This window comes from Propithecus coquereli, unplaced genomic scaffold (assembly GCF_000956105.1).
Source record: "Propithecus coquereli isolate 6110/MARCELLA unplaced genomic scaffold, Pcoq_1.0 Scaffold66, whole genome shotgun sequence".
NCBI classification, from domain to species: domain Eukaryota; kingdom Metazoa; phylum Chordata; class Mammalia; order Primates; family Indriidae; genus Propithecus; species Propithecus coquereli.
Window position 1 is genome coordinate 5,985,512 of NW_012152618.1, and position 21,095 is coordinate 6,006,606.

Sequence of the window (21,095 nt, forward strand, 5' to 3'; positions counted from 1 at the left end):
TAGTACCTTTTTGATTTGGCTATTATATTTTATAATCCTAAAGTTTTCATTTGAGTCTTCTGTATTTTTGCTGAAACTTTCCATTTCTTTGCTGAGACTTTCTATTGTTCATTTATTTCGAGCGTGTTTATCACTGATCACTGAAGAATTTTAATGATAGCTGTTTTAAAATACTTGCCCTGTAAGTCCAACATCTGCATCATCTTGCTGTTGAGATATGCTGACTGTCTTTTCTTATTCAAATTTAGATATTCCTGGTTCCCGGCACAACAAGTGATTTTCAACTGTGTCTGTGGTGTTATTCCTTGGGTCCTGAGGTTCCTAGCTAGTCTGCCTCTTTCTCATCACCTTTCAGGTCTTTTTATGCTTGTTTTATATGTAACATCCAAGGTTTAGGGGCTGCAATTAGTAGGAAAAATAGGGAGAAGTATGTCTATTCCATCTTGTCTAGAATTGGAAGTGTTCTCAGGTGTTTTTTTTTTTTTAAAGTAATACTCTGTACACCAAACACTGTGAAAACAAAACATTGTGTGGTACACTTCCTTCCCCCGTATCATGAGCTCAGTCCCATCTTTGCACTATGCATCCTCACCTGGTAGCAAGAGAAAGCTGTTCCCCAGCCCTTTACATAACTTATATCCTTACCTGGAATACTCTTCCTTTTTTTCCCCATTTCCTCCTTCAAAAACCTACCCAAGAACCGCTTCCTTTGGACATCTCTCCTTACTCCAAGACTACATCTAATCCAACCCTTAAGTTTGCAGATGAAGAAAATGAAGTTCTTCGTTTATAAAACAGGAACAAAGGACCACACAAATCCCAAAGCAGCACAAAAATAACAGCATATGTCAGCCTCTATCTCTTACATAATTAACTCAAAGCTAATCACTTTATTTACAGATCATTAGGAGCAATGATTGCTCTTGCCTGGAGAATAATTTCCAGTCTTAGAGGAGGAAATGTGGTATTAACTTAAGATATGTTTATTTCCGGACATAACAGTTAACTCCTCTCAATCCCTGTTTAAGACTGTTAGATTAGATTAGCGTGCAGAGATAGCCAACCCCTGGAGTTTAACACCAACAACTACCCAGTCTTCCAGCCTGGAAGCTACCTGATCTGAAAACTCATTTTCCTTCATGATCTTTCACCATTCATTGCCTCAATTTCCACAGAACCTCTATAATTACAACCAAAAATTCTAATGTGGAAGCCATGTAAAGCAAGAGTCAGAGAGGGCAACACAAAACTCTAAAAATGAGAGCTCCACGGACTTTTCAAGGATGTCACTGAAGATTGACCTTTCAGGGCTCTTAGGTCTCAGCTGAAATGTCACTTCTTTGGAGAGACCCTTCCTTAATCCCTCCCTCTATTCCTGCCCCTAACTACCACATTGCCCTGGTTTCTTTTCTTTGCCTTTATCAATATCTGAAATTGTTTAATTTGTCCGCTGACATTTTTGGTATCCAGCTCTTCCACTAGAATGCAAGCTCCATGAGGGCAAGAATCTGGTCAGTTTTATTTACCATAATATCCCCAAGACTTAGAATGATGCCTAGCACACAGATGTTCAATCAGTATTTACAGAAGACTGAATGAATAAATAAACAAAAGAATGCACAAATTTTTCCAAGTCTGGCTGGCCTAACCCTAATGGTTGTTTGTTGCCACAACCCAGGATACTTTGGTGGCAACATGTGGATTTCCTATTAGGGCCAGTGGGCCATGGTGACATTTTAGTCAGTGACTAAAATGATCAGTGATGTAAGATGCTCATGGGTACTCGCTCTCTACTCTCTCTGACAAGAGTGGCCCTGCCTGCTTGACTTGTTTACTTGTCACTTACAAGGCCAGGGATCTTTTAAACTGAGGGGTAGGAGTGAGGGGTAGGAACAGAGCTCAGCCAAAAGCATGGCTATCACTGAGAGACAAAGTAAGATGGAGTGGGAAAGACAATACACGACTGAGAAGGAAACAAAGAGACAGTGGTGAGAGGAAGACAAGGATTTAGGCAAAGTGCCAGCAAATGCCACAAGAGTCCTTGTAAGTGTCTCAGACACTGCCACTGATTAACATGCTCCAAACCCTCATCTCTTGCATGTGGTTTATAGCAGTGTTTCTCAAACTGCATAGGGCCTAAGAACCCCCCAAGAGCTTGCTTAAACAGAGGTCATGGGGCCCATCCCCCAGAGAGTTGGATTCCTTACACGTCAGCTGCCCGTGCTGCCGGTCTGCAAACTTCACATTGAGTAGCAGACTCTACAGCTATGCCATCTAACACAGCAGCCACACGTGGCTACTGAGCGCCTGAAATGTAGCTAGTATGACTAAGAAACTAAATTTTCAATTTTATTTGATTAAACATAAATAGCCACACGTGGCTATGGCCACTGTACTGAACAATACAGACAGCACATTTCCACCCCTGTGGGAAGCGCGACCAGCCAGTGCTGCTCTGCAGGCTCTGGAAGCCAGACTTCCAACTGGGGCCCCAGCCGCCTTTCCCCACAAGCAGAAGTGGGTCAGTTTAAAAAGGAAATCTTTAAAACAAAACTGTACGTATTTGCTTCTACAGCCCAACCTGAAGAGATATGCTTAGAACAAGCACCTTAGATCAAGCAGTTCTGAAGCCAGAGAGGCCCCGGCGTCTGGCGGGAGACAGGGAAGCAGAAAGCAGCCAGAACAGCTGAGGTTGCTGGTGGCTCCCCTATAAGTGAGTTTGTCTTTTCATCAAGTAGAGGTATAGCTTAAGTTCTATGAATTTCTATAAAATTAGATTCACCTGTATTCCAGCATGGGAGGGGAAAAATGGTAATCCAAAGCCAAAGATATATTTTGGAGCTGTCTGCTGTTTCATATCGTCTGCTCCATTTCCACAGGTGTGGAGGGCTGGCTGTACTCACATTAAACACCTTCACGTCACTTCTGTTTCTTATTTCTTCCACAAGGGCCAGTGGTTTTCCTTTAGGGACTGGGATTGTGCCAAGAATTACAGTCCCAGGGGTGGACAGTGTCTGACGAACAGCCTGGATGAAAGGCTGACTGAAGAGCTCCATTTTCCCAATCTCATCGATGACACACACTCTCTGCCCGGGACTACCGCTGGAACCTGCCTGAGGATGACAAAGACACTGGATGGGACACCAAAGTCACATTAATCAGAGGGCCCATGGACCCCACCCCCAATCATTCACAAACCAACAGTCATACCAGTCACACCAGGCTGAATCAGCTACACTTTGGAAGTCAGGAGACAGTTCTCACGGTCCAAGCGGAGCAAGTAATTGGAGAACTAATCTAGAAGGGCTCCCTTGGAGATTGCAGCACCCAGAAAACTCAATTCCCTGACTCACCAAGTTTTTCTCGCAATTTTTATTCCTCCAGAATGATTCCAATATTACCAAGCTTTATATTTATATACACTCAGAAAATAAGTGTATATAAATACATCCAAACACCTCAGGTTTAAAAGAAATGAGACAGCAAGCCTGGAAGCCCTTATTAATAACACTGGCCTCTTTTTTTAAAAAATTTTAAGTCCTATGGGATTTCCTGTCTACCAAGGAGGAGATATCTGGTACAGGCAGATGCTTGTGTATTTCATGATGTGGTCTATAGGAGTTGGTATAAAGAAGTGAAAATTAAAAGGAAAGGAGTCTTGGTTAAAAGAAAAGAGAAGTTCAGTACAATTGTGCTCTTTAAATCTCAGATTCCCTCTGTAATGACTTTATTCTAATTCATAGCCATTATTTCCTTGAAAATCCCACTGGGAACAGGCGTGGCAGCTGGCCTCCAAGACTTATCCTGGTGTAGTCCCCTCCCATGCAGTACCAGGGTTGATCTGTGTGCCCACTAGGATATGGCAGAAGTAACAATATGACATTCTGTCTTGGGTTCCCTTTCTCGAATCTCTCATTCTGGGGAAGAGAGCTGCCATGTTGTGAGGACACTCAGACAGCCAACATGGTCCCTGCGGTGAGTCACTGACCTCACGCCAGCAGCCAAGAGGAACTGAGTGTGAGTGAGCTCAGAAGCAAGGCCTGCCCAGTCAAGCCTCAGAGGACCACAGCTCCAGCTGACAGTCTGCAGCCTCCTGAGAGCCTCAGAGCCAGAATCACCCAGCTAAGTTGTACCTGGATTCCTGATCCTCAGAAAATACATAAAATAATAAGCATTTGTTGTTTTAAGCTGCTAAAATTTGGAAGTAATTGCTTACACAGCAATATTGAACTAATACATGTGTCCTCTCTAGAAATCCTTCCTAGAGAAGGCTAGTAAGACTTTGCTTGGTCCTTCCATACAAGGGACATAACAGAACATACAATAAACACTTCAATGAATGCTGAATAACAAATACATTTTTATGTGTTTGTATAGATGAACATTTTGAAAACTGTATGTAAAGCTGATTTACAAAGCATTCTTCACTACAGTTCTTAGACTCCTTAAATAATGAAAGTAATACAGTCCCAGAAGGCACACCTGACTTAAGCTAGATTTTGCTCAAGTTCCAAATGCAAAAGCAACGTATGGTACAGTGTGGCTGGTGGTAGGGACACATTGCAACTGGTGGCAGCCAGTGACAGATGGGCTGCAGTGCCAGATCCCAAAGGCCTGAACGGTACACAGAGGAGTGAGGATTTTGTCCCACAGCTGAAAGGGTCTAAAACAGGGATGAATCCAAGTTGTGCTAGAGAGACTGATAGCTGCGTGCAGTCAGGACCATGTGTCAGACATCTTTTGGAACGGACAAAATGAGATAGTGGGGTCTAAACCCCAGGTGTGACTGGAGGGAAGGATTAGTGTTTTTCAGACTTTTATGTAAGTGGTACTCTATTTCCCTACTTAATATTATACACGTATGAAATATTTTTCCATTTATTTTATTAACAGACCAAGAAGGAGTCCACTGCAATTGCCCAAGAGAGGTCTGAACAATCGCCAAACTGCTGTGTTGCTGATGCACTTCATTTTTACCTTTCTATAGTGCTTATCTGTACATACACCTGGTCTCCCCTCTTAGAGCAAGGACACGTGTCGTCATCTTTGCCTTTCCCATGGAACTAGCTGATGCTCCGGGGCCAAGAAGTGGAAAGCTAGGGGGGCCAACGCAGCCCTCCACTGGTGGGGCTAGGGTGGAAAGAAAGAAACCTGTGGGGTAAATCACGTCACTATTTATTCTAGGATTTTTCTTCAAAAATGAATGTCAAAGCTGGGAGAAATAACACAGCTATCAGCCATCAGTCTGTGACCACAAAAACAGATAATCCCACGAGAAGGTTTCTGTCTTCATGGGAGTAAGCCACTCCAACTGACCTGACTCTTACCAGGGATATTTTGCTGCCTCCAGAAAAAATGAATAATTGTAAATGTCATCTTTCTGGAGGCTACGATCTGAAAGCCAAATAAAGTTCTATTTTGGCATTAGTTTTGAAAGGTGCCAAATCAGACAAGGAGAAGCGATATGAAAGAGTATGTATACATACATGCACATGCACACGTATCTGAGTGTACATGTGGGCAGTCAGATGCACATGTCGGTATTAAACACATGGCGCAACCAACCTTCCTGCAATTCTCTAGATTAGAACATTTGCCAATGAGAGCTCATCTGTTTTATTTAATTTTCAGCACAAAGATATCTGGACACACATGCACACATTATTTTCTACCAATTAAAAATGCTCATTTTAAAACCCTAGCTTATATAAAATCCTCCTTCTATCCAGAATTAGGGACTTTTATAATTGAGGAACTTCAGGAATCTCAAAAATAAGTCTGCAATTTTTAATTAAAAAATCCAGGTTATTCACATTCAGCCGAGACAATGTCAGATGCAGAGCCACTCGGAAGCCTGTCAACGTGCCACTTGTTTTTCTAAACAGCACGTGAACACGTATTTGAGAGCCCAAAAAAAAACCCAGTACTATTTTCAGAACTGTTTTATTTCTATATAAATCCAAGCAACTTTAGAGGAAAACAAAAAAATAAGTCAGTGAAGAAACACTGACCCTGTTTACATTGGTCTAAATTCTGAGTGGATAAAGACACAGCCTTCCGGCACTAGGGGCCTAGGTGTGAAGTTGGTCAGAAACCTACGTTTCCAGGTGTGGGAGATGATGAACGATCTCCTGGAGTAACCCTGAAGCTACTGGGGTACGGAGCACGTGCAGAACTCTCTTGGTTATAATCACGGTGCACACGCCATCCGGGGTGCACATGCCATCCGGGGTGCACACGCCATCTGGGGTGCACATGCCATCTGGGCAGTGCCCTTTACTCCCCTCACACCCTCTCCCCAGAGGGCAGCACAGGCGCCAGGCTTCCCAGGGCTACACTGCAGTCCTTGTCACTCACCAGCCTTCCTGGCCACGCCCCTCTCAGGCTTACATTTCAGCTGATTATAAATTTTCATTCACAAAGAGTGAGAAAAACTTCTCCATACAAAGCACACTTTTAGTTCCCGTGTTCTGGGAGAGAAGATATTTCTTGAGACAGAGTCCTAAAATGGACCAGCTAGTGTTAAGAGAAGCTATGAATAATTTTATAGCATTGGTTACACTCATCTAGTTTGCTTTCCAGAAAGATTAGATTGTCTCAGAGCAAATATCTTTGTATCAGTTGTACCAGGGACCTAAAAATAGTGTGATTTGCTTTCTTTTGGTCCTTTGTTTATCTTTAGATGTACTTTTAAAAATACAAAGAAAATGTAAATACAAAATAATCAATTTCATTAAACCAAAATCTTGAACCAAGAGCAAGCTAATTAAAGTGGTCTTTGCCTTATTCTGAATTATTTGCATAATAAATATTTCTGGTGGCGTTACTTTTTTTGTGTTTGTTTATTTAAATATCAGATACACACAGACTGGTTTCTGAGCCTGCCTGTCCAGGATGGCAAGTATTTCAAGTCATGAGAGGTACCGGCAGAAGTTAGGCAGCAGAACTGCAGCCCTTCCCCCAAACAGCCAGTTGTGGGGATGTAGAAAGGTACATGGTGGTAGCAGCAGCCACCTCTAAGCCCGCCCACAATTCCTCACCCCCTGAAGTTACCAGCTAACAATGCAAGCTTCTAGTCAGACTTTATGTGTTTGTTCTAAGCCTTCAGGTTTCAGAATCCCTCCGCTGTCTGGTGGCATGTGGACTGTGTATTAGCAGGGGACACGCAGGATAAGATGTCTAGAATGAGATGCACCTTGCAGCACCTCCCTTGCCCACTTGGGCACACTCTGGGCAGAAGCTGCTGCCCCAGTCACACCAGAGATCCCTACCCCAGGGCTCAGACAGACTAGCTCTGAGACTCTTCCTGGATGTCCTAAGTGGCTTCTGGGGGCTCACCCGCACGTGATCAAAGAGCACCCAACGGGCACTCGTGGTGTTTTCCCAGCTACAAGAACTATCCTGGGACTGAAACAGCAGCTACTGGCTGCCCGTCAGCCCAGCAGATGGAGAACACAGGACCCCTCGTGACCCCGGCGCCTGGGGACCAGCCCAGGCATTTGGGCTCCTGGACTCCATGACAGATTACAGCCCCACTCTGGCCCCAGGCTCCCTGGCAAACACAAATCCGGCTGCGATGGCAGGCTGCTCCCAAGGTCCTGCCACCCATCACCTCACTCAACTCCTCAACTACTGCTGTGCTTAGCACCCTGTAGGAGCCAAGGGCTACAGCACTTTGTAAATATTATCGCGTTCAGTTCTCCCAGCAACCTCACACAGCAGGTATGAGCATCTCCACTTCACAGATGAGAAAACAAAATCAGAGGTTAAGTGACTTCCCAAAAGGCAATGAGAGCACAGCGACAGAGCTAGAGTCAAATCCAAGATCACCTGACTCCAAAGTCCCCTTCCATACCCTGTGTGCCATATACCTGCACACTTTCATTCTGAAATAAGGAAAGAACTGTATCTAAGAAATTCATCCATCCATGAAGACACTGCTTTTATTCTCCAATGAGAAGGAACAGAACTCTAGTTTCTAGGAATCTACAGAGGCATAAACACAAAAACCTCAATTTATTTGGAGTAGTCATATTGCTCTAAATTACTCAAAAAGAACTACATATTTTGGGTCTGAGAAAAATTACTATCACCAGCATCCTCTCATCAAGCAGGTACAGAGAACGGCCCACTGTCGCAGGCAGAGATGACTGGAGGTAAAGGGACCTCGACCCCCCCAGCAGGGGCACACCCCTGGGCACGTGGCATCCTAATGTATCCCAATTCCTGCTACCTCCTTATCACTTGACGGTGTTTACAAAAACTAAATTTTTAAAAATAATTTTCCACTTGCTTCGTAAAAATTCTAATCAATGTTTAAACTTTAGATAAATGTTTGATATCTTTGATGCCTGGTATCATTTTTTTAGAAACTGCCTGGAGGAGAAAAGTGATTGTGTTTTGCTACAGTAAAATGGTGATGACTGTTCTAGCTAACAGAGGTAACAGGACACAAACAGAGAGAAGTATAGCTTAGAGCAGGAAAAAAAAATCAACCATTATGGCTTTTTTAGTTCAGCTTTTCAATGTATAGTAATTTTATGTTTGTTAATTATTGCTCACCTTGTTAGAGAAAGTATTTCAAAAGAGAGTAGTTAAATTTGCTGGCCAGTTAAAGCTTCAAGAGAAAATTATTTTTATCTTAAGATAATTTAATAAAGTTCAGATAAAATTAGAATTGGCTAGGGGAAATTTGACGAGGAGGATGAGCATGGTCTTAAAAATATCTCCCTACTCACTGCTCGTTAGTTTAAAAAAAAAAAAACAGTAACTATACAGAGGAGAAATTGAACAATTCCTTGATCAGGTAATCAAAATTACTATCACCAAACATCATATGGCTTCAGATAAGATATTCATGAGAAATATGTCATCATTAATGTAGTATTCCAGCTGAATCTGGTCAGGAGGAAACATCAGAAAATCTCCAAAAGAGGAAGTTTCTACTAAAATAGAACTGTATTCTTCAAAAATGTCAATGTCCTGAAAGACAAAGAACAACTGTGGAAATGTTCCAGGCTAAAGGTTATGGAGATGTGACAACTAAAAGTAATACTTGACCCTAGACTGCATCCTGAGCTGGAGGAAAAGAAATATTAAAAAGCACATTGTTGAGTCAACTGATGAGACTGGCACACCAGCAGATGATTAAAGTATTTTCCCAATGTCAAATGCACTGAGGTTGATACCAATATCGATAATGAAAGAGCATATCCTTATTTTTAGGAAAAACGTACTGAAGATTTAGGAGTAAATGATGACTGCAAGATATTCTCAAATGGTCACATCCCACCACAATTTATGTATTTATACAAACATAAGCGCGTACACAGAAGGAGAGTAAGCAAACAATAAGGGAAAGAGTTAAAATGATAAAAATAGGTGACTCTGGATAATGAGTACACAGGTGTTCTTACACTATTCCTATTCTTGTAACTTTCTCTAGTAGTAAAATTACATCCAAATGAAGTTTAAAAAAATTAGAATCAGTACAAAGAGAGAAAAATGCACACATGTACACTTTCTCAGTATCAGAGTCAAGAAAAAACCAACTCCCCTCGTGTGAACTTCCTTCTAATGGAGTGTGGGGCTTTAGACATATGTGTATGGGAGGCGAGAGGGAAGGAAGGGTTGGAAACGGGACAAAGCAAGTGAGTAAAGTGGAAAACGGCAATTAAAGTGGAAAACGGCAACAGTTTACTCAAACTCAACCGCACTCCTGCTCGGTGCATGCAACCTTTCTGTGTTGCTTCAAGAGTGGGCTGCAAGATGCACGATGCGGAGGTGTCCTAACCCAGGCAGGCAACTGCCCGCTCCACATCTAACTCCACAGAACCTCCCCAAGGCCAGCGCTGTGGAACAGTGAAGCCTCAGCCCTGCCCCGTGGAAACTGGGGAGATTACTAGTAAGGTTTCCCAAGACGAATCCTACAAAATGAACTGCAGGGTCAGCCTCATAGTGATTCAGATCATACTCCTATTTTGATTCACTGCAAGAATGTCTTTTTTGACAAATTTAAAACTGATTTCTATGTTTGCACCAGATAGCTTTTCATTTCCCTGGCGGATCCTACAATACACAGGTGTGATCATGAGGCAGAGAAACGGAAAGTGAGGAGCAAGAAAGAAACAAATGCCACCTCGGCCAACCACAAGGAAGGAAATGCTAAAGCAATGCCGAGGGCTCTTGCCAACATTTCAGGAATGAATTCTGACTATAACTTGATTTTTCTAAATTCTTCCTAAAGCCCAGTGGCTTGAAATACTAAGTGTTTAAAAAAATAATAATTTTTTTAGTAGTTAAGGAAAATAATAATAATTTTCCCTAGATAGGAGTCCTCTCACCTTCAAATGAAGTTTTGAAGATTTTCTGAAGCAGTCTCTTTCAGAATCAAAAGCAGATCCTGTTCTCAAAAACAAGTATACTTTAAAGCCTTATTTTGATCAAAACAGGGAAATATGAGGTTCAAACTATGTTGGTTTTCACTGGGTATTCTAATTCTAGCTTACTATTCTTTCCATGGATCTTTGTGAAAAATGACATCCTTCAGCCTGGAAAACAAGGCTTCGAGTAGATGTCCTTTGTTCTTTAACATATTATAATCCATTGTTATCTTTTTGTGAGTGGGAGATACACTGAAAACCAATAAAATGTTAAATCTTTCCCTGCATCAAATTTTAATAAAGCTTTCAGTGTAGCTGTCAAAAAGACCATTATGAAAAAGGCCAACATTATCCTATCAGCCTTGATCATTAGAAAACTGAAAAAACAATCCTAATTACAGTAGCATCAGAAAATAGGAGAGCCCTATGAATAACCTTACCAAGAAATGAGAAAGAAAGAAAGAAAGGAGAGAGAGAAACTATGTTTTTAGCTGTGGAGAATGAAGATTTTCTGAAATGAGAGAGTCTTTATATTCAAATAACTATAGTTTTATATAGTTTCAATCATTGCATATAAGACTTTTTTTAATGGATAATAAAATCTTTTTCTACAGTTCATGCCAGCTCTACCACTTGCAAGTTATGTGTCCCTGGGTAAGTTACTTTCTACTCCTTGCCTCAGTTTTCCCATCTGTACGACAGGAATACAGAGATGGTGTTCTGAGGATCAAATGAGTATGTGCCTGGCACACAGTTGGCATTCAATCACAGTTAATACTCCTACTACTGCCCCCCACCACTACCACCATTACCACCAGTATCACTACGGTTTGGAAGAAGGAATGAACAAGAATGAATAAGGCAATTTTTGAAGAATAATAAAAATAATTACCATGGTAATTAAAATAGTATGGTACTGAAGAATCCAACAGCTCAATGGAAGAGAATAGATAATACCTAAAGAGAACAGATAACCCTAAAAACACATTCACAAGTATAGGTATTTTAATATAATTAATGATGCATATTAATTTAATTAGAAATGGGTTATTTAACAGATGGTTTTACTAAACTGGCTAAGTATCTGAAGAAAATCAATTGAGAGTTTCACTGTATAATGCATTCAAAATAAATCCAAAAGGATTAAAAATATAAATGTTTTTTGAAAATCACAGAAGAAAATACACTTAAAATTTTATATTAATTTGGAATAGGAACAGACTTTATGTTAAAGAAAAGAAATCACCAAAGTAAAGTGAAAAAACGAGAAAAATAGAATCAATAAATATAGAAAGGTTATCTGTCTTGTAAAAGGTCTCTAAGTCAAAAAAAAGAAAGGAAAGAACAATGAATGAACAATTTAAAGAAAACATCAAATAAACAACTGAAAAACAACTTCATTAGTAACTAAAAAATGCGAATCAAAGCAAAGCAGTGTGTTTCTGTATAGAAAATTAGTACAGTGCTCAGTGCTGCCAAAAGTGCAGCAAAACAAACATGCTCACGCACTGGCAGTGGGCACAGAGTGACACAACTGTCATAGAGGCCCCAGTAAGACCCCGAAAGCTCACACCCCTCCGCCCAGTACTTCCACTTGGAGACCCTTCCCAGGAAAACAATCACAGCTAGAGAAACAGACTCACGTACAAAAGGTATTTTGTTTAAAGGTCACTCACAGTGCTGAGACATAACGTAAATGCCCAACCCTGAAGGAGGAAGAGTTAAATCAGAGAAGAAAACACGCACCATGAAATATGGTGCAACCATTAAAAACCCCAGCTTTGACTATTTTTTTTTTTTCTCTTTTTTTTTTGAGACAGAGTCTCACTCTTTTGCCGGGACTAGAGTGCCATGGCATCATCCTAGCTCACAGCAACCTCAAACTCCTGGGATCAAGCAATCCTTCTGCCTCAGCTTCCCGGATAGCTGGGACTACAAGCATGTGCCACCATGCCCGGCTAATTTTTTCTATATAGTTTTAGTTGTCTGATTAATTTCTTTCTATTTTTAGTAGAGATGAGGTCTCGCTCTTGCTCAGGCTGGTCTCGAACTCCTGAGCTCAAACAATCCTCCCGCTTCGGCCTCCCAGAGTGCTAGGATTACAGGCGTGAGCCACCGCGCCCGGCCCCAGCTTTGACTATTATCATGTTGTGAGACCATCCCCATGTCCCGCCACCGTATTAAGGGAAAAATAAATCAAGCCTGTAAAACAATATAGAGCATTTCTCTGATTTTGAATGGCTGAATAAATAAACTAGGCACAGAAAAGGATCAGAAACAAAATATGCTAACAATGGCTGACTTGGTGATGAGATTAAGAGTTATTCATATTTGATTTTTATTTTGCATTTTTTTACAAATTTTCTACCATGAGTATATAGAACTTTAATACTCAGGAAAACAATAAATGTTGACTTTTTAAATAAAGACAGACGTCACCTATAGAATGAAAAAAATGAGTAATAGTCAACCCCACTGAGGGCTTTCTGAAAACCTCCCTGAGTTCAGAATGCTCACCAATCGCACTCTATGTTTATTTCTCATGGTGCCCATGATAGTCTGGCTCGGTCTCCACTCTCGCCTAAGGAAATACACCCAGAGCAGCTCTGCAAGGGGGGCCCAGGTCTGGCCTGGGCATCTTCTCAGCCCTGCCCCTGCCTCAAGCTGCATGCCAGCTCCCAGCCACGTTCTCACTGCCCTGCGTGCAAACAGGCACCGCCCTGCTGGCCCAATCAGAGAAGTACTTTTCTTAATGTTTTTTTTGTGTATTTTAAAAAAAACAACTCAAACTTTCGCCCATAGTGAAATTTCTTACACACAATAACTATTTCTTGACTTAGTGTCAGAGTTTGTGTGTCCACAGGTGCAGGGCATTACGAACCAACACATTATATAAACCCTGAATAAAGGGTTTCTTTTACCTGCCTACACGTGATTTTTAAAGCTTCCAGTTTACTTGGTCATTTTGACTGCCAATATGAAAAACCATCGCTTATACTTTCCTATTTTTGTTGCCTAGTTATTTCGTTTTTTAATTATAAAGGCAAAATACTAATTCCTTCTCCTTTTTTCGTCCCAATAAAATAAGTGTCACAGGAGAAAAAATTGTGCTCCAGAAAAGAAATCCATGACCCTGACTAGTGAAAGTCCCACCTGCAATGTGAATGTCTGCATTTGGTAATCAGAAGACAAAAATTGAGAGAAGGATGCATTTCTTTATTTTTTAATTAAAAAAGAGATTGAAGCTCTTGATCTAGTCAGCACACGATCCCTTATATAATCTTGCAGCTAGACATTAGGCACCTGTGTGCACACTCTTCTCCCAGGATTCAGCCTGTTCTGTCTGAGTGGGGTAAGTAAAATCAATTCTTTATATTGATCCGGTGCCCAAAGTCAGGATCTTCACTTGGAATTTCATCTGAAGTACTCTGCTTGTCTTTTGAACATTTAAGTAGAGAGGTTGTATTTGATGGGAGAAGGAGAAAAGTACCATGTTCTCTGTTCCCACATAGCAGCCACAACAGTCCCCAGCACAGGGACAGAAGGAAAGTTCCAGGAGGAAGGAATTAGGAAAGAAGGATGTGGGAGGCGGAGACAGGAGAGAAGAAGCAAAGGAGAACTCGGTGGGCTCTGAGAAGCAGCAGCCTCCTGCCGAAACAGACCAGAAGATACTGCCAGCCCGCTGAAGGTAGAGGCTGTTCTCAGCAGGCTATAGCTAAAATCTTCACCAGCCTCTGGGCAACTACCACCACACACTTTGGCTGAGCTCTGAATGTCGAGGACCAGAGAAGCAAAGATCTGGAAAGACAGTGTGCCCACCAAAGAAAATGGCAAGTGCCAAGGGCCTCAGGCTGGCATGACCCTGACATGTGTGGGCAATGTGATTGAACCAGCATGGCTGGGGAATGGCAAGACGAGGTCAGAGGGCAGCAGGGCCAGATAGCATAGGGCCTTCCAGGCCACTGGAAGGACCTCAGACTCTATTCCTGGCACCATAGAAACCCCTGGAAGGTTTTTAACTGGTCCTTGAGCCAAGTCTGTACCATTCAATTTTCACAAAGTAAATCAAAGTAGTAAGTCTGTAATAGATTAAATGAAACCCACATTCCTTAACATGATCCACAGAGCCCTCCATCTCAGGGCCCACCCACCTCACCAACCTTACCTTCTGCACCTTCTCCTGCCTGAGGGCTCTGAGGTCTAAGTGTTTCTGTTCTGCCATCTAGAATATTCTCCCCAGACTCTCCCTAATGCTTTCTCCCTAAGATTTGGAGACTGAATGCTTTCCCTACCCCCCACCCAAAAACACCATGTTTAAATGTTTGTTAAAAAAGGTAATACAGTGATATAATATGTTAGGTGCTCAGAGAATCTGGGAGGCATTCAGTAACTACTGACCATTATGTTCACATAATGACATTTTCTCTTGCTAAATGTTTGTTGTTCTGTGAAACCAAGTAAGATACAAATGTGGGAAGACACAGAAAAGACCTATCTTTGGGAATGCTGGGAGTTGGGCATCAGAGCCTTCACAATATAAAATATTTATGTGTGCTGAATTTATAGGAATTTCCTTACAGCTCAGAGTGACAGCAAATTTTGTTACATATTCTTACGACTCAATCACTTGAAGACTTTTAAACTATAAAATGCAAAACTGGCTTCCCTTTAAGAGCAAAAGCCATTCTGTTCCCATGGCCAGCAATTCCCACAATGCACCAAGAGCAGATGGGCTCATAAAGCAGAAACCACGTACTCACATTCTTCAAGACGAGAAGCACCAATTGCTCAAACGAACTCACATCAACCACATACTGCCCAACTCGGCATTCGCGTTTTCCAGGTGGAGGGTCTAATCTAAATGAAAAGACATTCTTTGTTGAAAGATCCCTGTATTGACCCTTGGTTTTCAGCTGTACACTGAGCCTCTGGCATTCTGCATATGCTACATCACCCTTAAAAATCACCTACACAAAAAGTGGTGTGCGGAGCTGAGCTGACTCAGTTTTCTCTGCAGTGTCTGCACCTTGCAGTTGTGATGGCAGGGCCGTCCCTGGGCCTCCAGGCAGCAAGTGCATCAGCTATCTCTGAAAAGTGGCACTGGAGACAGGGTTAAGAATCACAAAGGAAAAAGAGTTTATGACTCAGTAGAATAAGTTTTAAGTGAAATATGATTTTTTTATGCTTGTTTTTCACAGGATGGTCTCATTCTCTGTTTTCGTTCCCTGAGCAATCTCTAAAGGCCTGTGATTCTTCAGGACGGACGCGATCGTCTGGCTCACGCCTGTGCCCAGGGAGAGGCACTCAGCCCGAAGAGAGAGCAGGGTGCATCCAAGGACCCAACGGGGTGTTTGCTTTTGGTGAATTTAGCTCTTGTTGAATTGAAATAGAAAAGCTCCCAAAACACAGATGGCAGGACAGCTTAGATGATAAAACACTATAGAAATGAAATATCCGTACCCAACTCTAGATAAAGGCCCCCGAGTGCCGGACAACGTGACGACATCAAATCCTATTCTTCTCCCTCCCTGTCTGACCTCTTCTGTATAAAATCCATCAACGGGCACACCAGAGGACTTTAAAACCTCACTGGCTTTCTGGATCAACGTTGTTTTTCCGACTCCTAAAATAAAAGAAGAAAAAAAGCCAATTAGGAAGTGCTCCTTTGTTAGAGCATGCGCGGCACTTGCGGATTCTGAGAGCGCAATTATGGTGAGGAGAGAAATGGGCTGCAAATGGATGTTATGAATATTAATTTCACTTTAATTTTGATTGCTACAGGTGTTAATTTTTTTTTCTTTGAGACAGAGTCTTGCTCTGTCACCCCAGCTAGACTGCAGTGGTATCATCATAGCTCACTACAACCTCAAACCCCTGGGCTCAAAAGACCCTCCTGCTTCAGTCTCCCAAGTAGCTGGAACTACAGGCATGGATCACTGTGCCTGGCTAATTTTTCTACCTTTTTTAGTAGAGACGGGGTCTCACTCTTGCTCAGGCTGGTCTCGAGAACTCCTGAGCTCAAGTGATCCTCCCTCCTCGGCCTCCCAGAGTGCTGGGATTACAAGTATGAGCCACCGTGCCCAGCCAAGGAGTTAAAAATTTTTAATCTCAAGTAGAAACAAGCATAATAAAAATATGAATGATATCTTCAGTTTTTTTTAAAAAGTCTGAAACATCATTAGTTCTCTCACATATACCATCCCAGAACCAAATGGGCGGTTTTGGGATGACATTCTCAAGTGCAACTTGCATCCTATGGGACAAGCTTCTGTTTTCTCCTAGGTTTACTGTCTTCACTTTTCCACCTAAGAAGCAAAACTGGTCATGCTTGGGTAAGAGGCTTGGCACTTTAGGACTTCAACTTTCAAGAGATTACGGATCTACACTCAACAGTAGGAAAATCGCTTTACTCCTCCCTGGACTTACACTGCTACATCTCTTGAAAATGCATCTCTTAAACACCAAGAATGCCCCTAGAAATGGTCACTTTTAAACTTTTTCACAAGAGTAATCCTATGAGGTTCTCAACCTCTTTGAACATCACCTCCTCTAGGGTCCCTAAGCATTCCTTCGGGTTACCCCCCAACCCCTTCCCAAATTTCAATCTATGCACCTCTGCCCTCTATCCTCCTCACCTGTGACCCTTTTTTTCCTGCCAGCCTCATGTGTTGACCACTCTGATGAACTCTTATGTATTTACAAGCACTGCCGGGTGCTAACTAACATAATAAAACTAATCACTGGCATTATGGGGCCAGACACTGTTCCAGCATGCTTTATAAGCACTGTCTTGGTTAAGTCCTCACACCTACTCTCTGAGGCAGTTACCATCTTTATCCCTATTGTGCAGATGAAGAAACTGAGGCACACAGTGATTAGGTAACTTACCCAAGGCTACACACTTAATAATGACCATACATTTCAATAGGGGCCTTTATCTGTCACCATAAAGTTTTTTTATATGAGCCTTGTTCCCAATAATTAAGTGGCATCATGATTACCCAAAAATGGAAAGAGAGGGAAAACTTCTAGCAGGTCTGCAATTGAGCTAATTCGAGATACTACAGAGCTGCAAACCATGTTATTTCTATGGCTACCCACACAGAGTCAGCAGGGCTCTCCAAGATGCCTTTTAAGCTTCCTCGAAATAAAATATGATTATTCATATTTAATGCATCTCTCCTTCAAACCTCACACTAAAATAATGGCATCTGGCCTTCTGGAACAGGAACAGCAACCCAAGAGCATTCCAGCTACAGCAAACCACAGAGAACACGTGGCTGGTAAGAGAACTGTGCAGAACATAAAATGACAAAGTTCTAAACCAGTTCTGTCCCTCAGTAATGACTGCTTTAGCAAAGTCACCTGAAGGATCTGTTTAATGCAAGCAAGTGGCACTGTTGAAGGGCTAAGCTGGTACTCCTTTGTGGAAGGGCAATTTCAATGTGCCTACCACAACACCTAGCAATTCTATGACTAGGCATTCATCCTCAGTAAATAATCAGATAACAGTACAAAGATGTGTAAATTAAGATGTTCACTGCGGAATTCTTTATAATAACAAAACATTGAAAACAACCTAAATGTTCATCAGTAAGGGAATGTTAATTTATGGCACCATGTATATAACAGCACATAAATACACAAGAATACCATGCAACCATTTAAAAAGAATATGATTTACTTATATTTATTAGCATGGGAAATAGATCACAATATATGAAAATAAATGTGGGGGGAAAAAAGCAGATTAAGTAACAGAAGAAATATGTAGTATTATTCCATTATTTTTTTAAAAAGGTGAAGTATGTATGTGTCTACAGAAGAAAATGTCAAGAAGAATACAGAGCAAAGATTTACAGCATTGATTTCTGTAGGTTGGAATTTCGTGTGATTGTCACTTTCTTCCTTAAAGCTTTCTTGATTTCTTTTTTTGTTCTTGAACGGGTATTACTCTTATTCTAAGAAAAAACAAATGCTATTTGTATTTTGAAAAAAATAAAATGGAGCAACTGTAATAATTTCTGTTCACAAAGGGTGTACTGTAGGGACTCGTACGTTATGTAGAACATAGTATAGCGATAAACAGGAAGCATTTGGGTCAAGTCCCTCTGGCTTCTCCAGCTCTAGAAATCTTTTTTCAGTTAATTTTTTCATCTTCATTAGTTAAGCTGTTACCCCAGTGCTGTCCACACTGGCTAAGAAGTGACCTGTGCTGCAGGAGACCCCCAGATGATAGCTGCACACCCTGCACAGACAACAGCCAATCAGAAAGCTCCACAGTTGCTTTGGTTCTGGCTCTCCCCTAAGCAGACCCTCAGATAAAGATGGAAGTGTAGGTAGTTTAACTTGGGAAGTGACAAAATTATGCGGTGGCAGGGAAGAAAGTCAGGAAAGGGAAGGACATGACCACAGGTGCATTAACAAGCCAGTTACCATCATGGGCAGCTGGAGCTTCATCCCACTGGGGAATCCTAGAAGATAATTTAGGGCACGTGGCTCACATTATCCTGTCTGAGGGGTGAGAAACGGGGAGTTTCTCCACTAACTTCCAACAATCATGGGTTGAAGCCTAATCCTGGGGGACAGGAATTCTTTCGTACTTCCAGTCTTCCCTGTGTGCAGGCCAAGTGTGGTCTAGTGACCAGAGAAAGCCTTCCAAGATGAGTCATAGGTGCGGACAGTTGGAAGTCGGGAAAAATGCTAAGTACTGGGGCACTGAGAGTAGATGCAATAAAAAGTGAACTCTCTGAGAGGCTGCATTACTTGATGGTCTGAACATGTTGAAAAGATTTAGACAGAGGCAGAGTTTGGTACAGAGTTGGTGATAGAAAGAAACCAGGCAAATGACAACACCAGACAGTAACTCCAAACCCGGGAAAAGTGTGTATAAAGCAAAAAGAAATTATAGACTACTACCTGGCTCTGTTGTGATTAGCTTTTATACAGTCATAATACTATAAATAATGGCCACGGAGCTAAAGAAAGTTACACTACAGCTACATCAGGAAGAGAAAGAGGGTGGGTTTGAGGACAGGTTTAAGAGAGCATTTGAGTCTTTCAACTATGTGTACATAAAACTTTCATAAAGAAGGAAGCAGAAAGAGCCAGTGCCAGTACGGTCACGACAACAGGACACCTCTGTTATGAAACACACAGATGTCTTGGGACCAGCCTGCTGAGTATCAAACTGCATTCCAAGTTTCAAATAAAGCGTTGACAAACCAATTTTCAGAAGACAGTTCTTTCCAATATTTGGGAGTGCCTTTGGATATCAGACATTTCTTAAACCATCCTGATCCTCCTAACCCCCTGCATCCTCCCTGCCCCCCATCACCTAGTAAAATAAATTCTAAAGTTTGCAATATTAAGTGTAGCCTTTGCTACCTAAGGCTAAATATAATCATCAAAATAAAGTGAAAGAGAATTCTAGGCCTAGGGTTACAATCTTTGATATCTGAACCCGCAACCAACTTCAAAATTAGACCTGCCCTGCAAAACGGGTAAAGAAATCACTTTCTCCAATCTTAGCTCATCTTTCTTCCTTAGCCTGATGCTGCCACTACCTTTCTACTCTTCTTTTAGTAGCACTTGATACATGGGTAGCGGCTTGATTTAAAACCATCTCCTCCTGCAGTCTCTCACTTGACCTCACATTATCCCATTTCACAGATGAGAACTCCACAGCCCACAGGGAGGGAGCATTGGGAGGGAGCGGTGATGGCTACAAAAGTGGGCGTCTGAGAGGGAAGAACAAGGCTTCTCTCCACCTGTGGCTTCATCCATGGCGGGAATTCAGGGGTGAGTGAACGTGGATGAGTGGGGAGGGTAGGGGGATAAGGTTATATCTTCGGTTCCGTTATCCTTCAACTGAGGTTTCCCATTTCTTTTTATTATGGATGTAGGCCACAAGCCACAGTGACGGGAGCACCTGTGACTATCTACCATCAACAGAAACCAAGCATCTTCGCGTCACATCACGGTTGTTGCAGATCTCAGATAGCGTTTGCACAGACCACAACTGCAAACTACGGACCGCTACCGCGGGATCTTGCCGTTTCGTGCCTTAATAAAGAACCCGAATAGCGCCCTATCACCACTTCATCCTAATTCTATCCATCCTATCTATGTCTTTTAAAATCACGTTTTCTGTGAAGAGTTCATAGCCGTCAGACTACCAGGCCTGTTAAGTTGGGAACTTTAAAGGACAGAGCCCCGGGGCCGGCCGCCCCTCTTCGAGATCAAGGGGCGCCCCCAGTCCGCGCGTCCCTCACCCCCGCTCGGCCTCCCGGAAATGGAGACCCCGGCAGGGTTACCTGGGGGCCCCGTCAGGAACACGTGCCGGGCCATGCGGGTGGACTGGAGTAGAAGTTGCCGTCAGGGTCGCAGTCGGGTGTCGGGGTCGGGGTCCAGGTCAGACCCAGGCCAGGGTCGCGATTCACGCCCCGCCCCCCGGTGGTGTCCCGACCGGAAGCACCGCCCTCATCCCGCACAGGCACCTCCGCCGCCCCCGCCCCCGTCCCAGCCTGGTCCGCGCGTGCGCACTCCGCCCTCGGCCTGTGCGCTTGTGCAGCTCCTGTCCATAAAAGCCCGGGAGGGTGGTGGTCCAGTCCCCGGAGCCAGGGAGTCCCTGTACTCTTGACCTCAGTTCCGGGCTTTTGTGAGTGTTTGCAAAGATAAGTACATGAGAGTGTAAATTACTAAACCGTTGCT

General features: G+C 42.5%; 1 protein-coding gene across 1 annotated transcript in view; it reads right to left on the reverse strand.

The window, feature by feature from the left end:
- NTPCR (nucleoside-triphosphatase, cancer-related) overlaps nt 1–20,863 on the reverse strand; it is a 26,141-nt gene extending 5,278 nt beyond the window's left edge. The window contains exons 1-4 of the mRNA XM_012660168.1: nt 20,699–20,863; nt 15,843–16,005; nt 15,143–15,239; nt 2,904–3,113 (exon numbers count right to left, since the gene is read on the reverse strand). Of these exons, the coding sequence (XP_012515622.1) occupies nt 2,904–3,113; nt 15,143–15,239; nt 15,843–16,005; nt 20,699–20,732 (504 nt within the window). The 5' untranslated portion in view covers nt 20,733–20,863. The remainder of the gene's footprint in view (nt 1–2,903; nt 3,114–15,142; nt 15,240–15,842; nt 16,006–20,698) is intronic.
- Between the last annotated feature and the right edge of the window lie 232 nt (nt 20,864–21,095).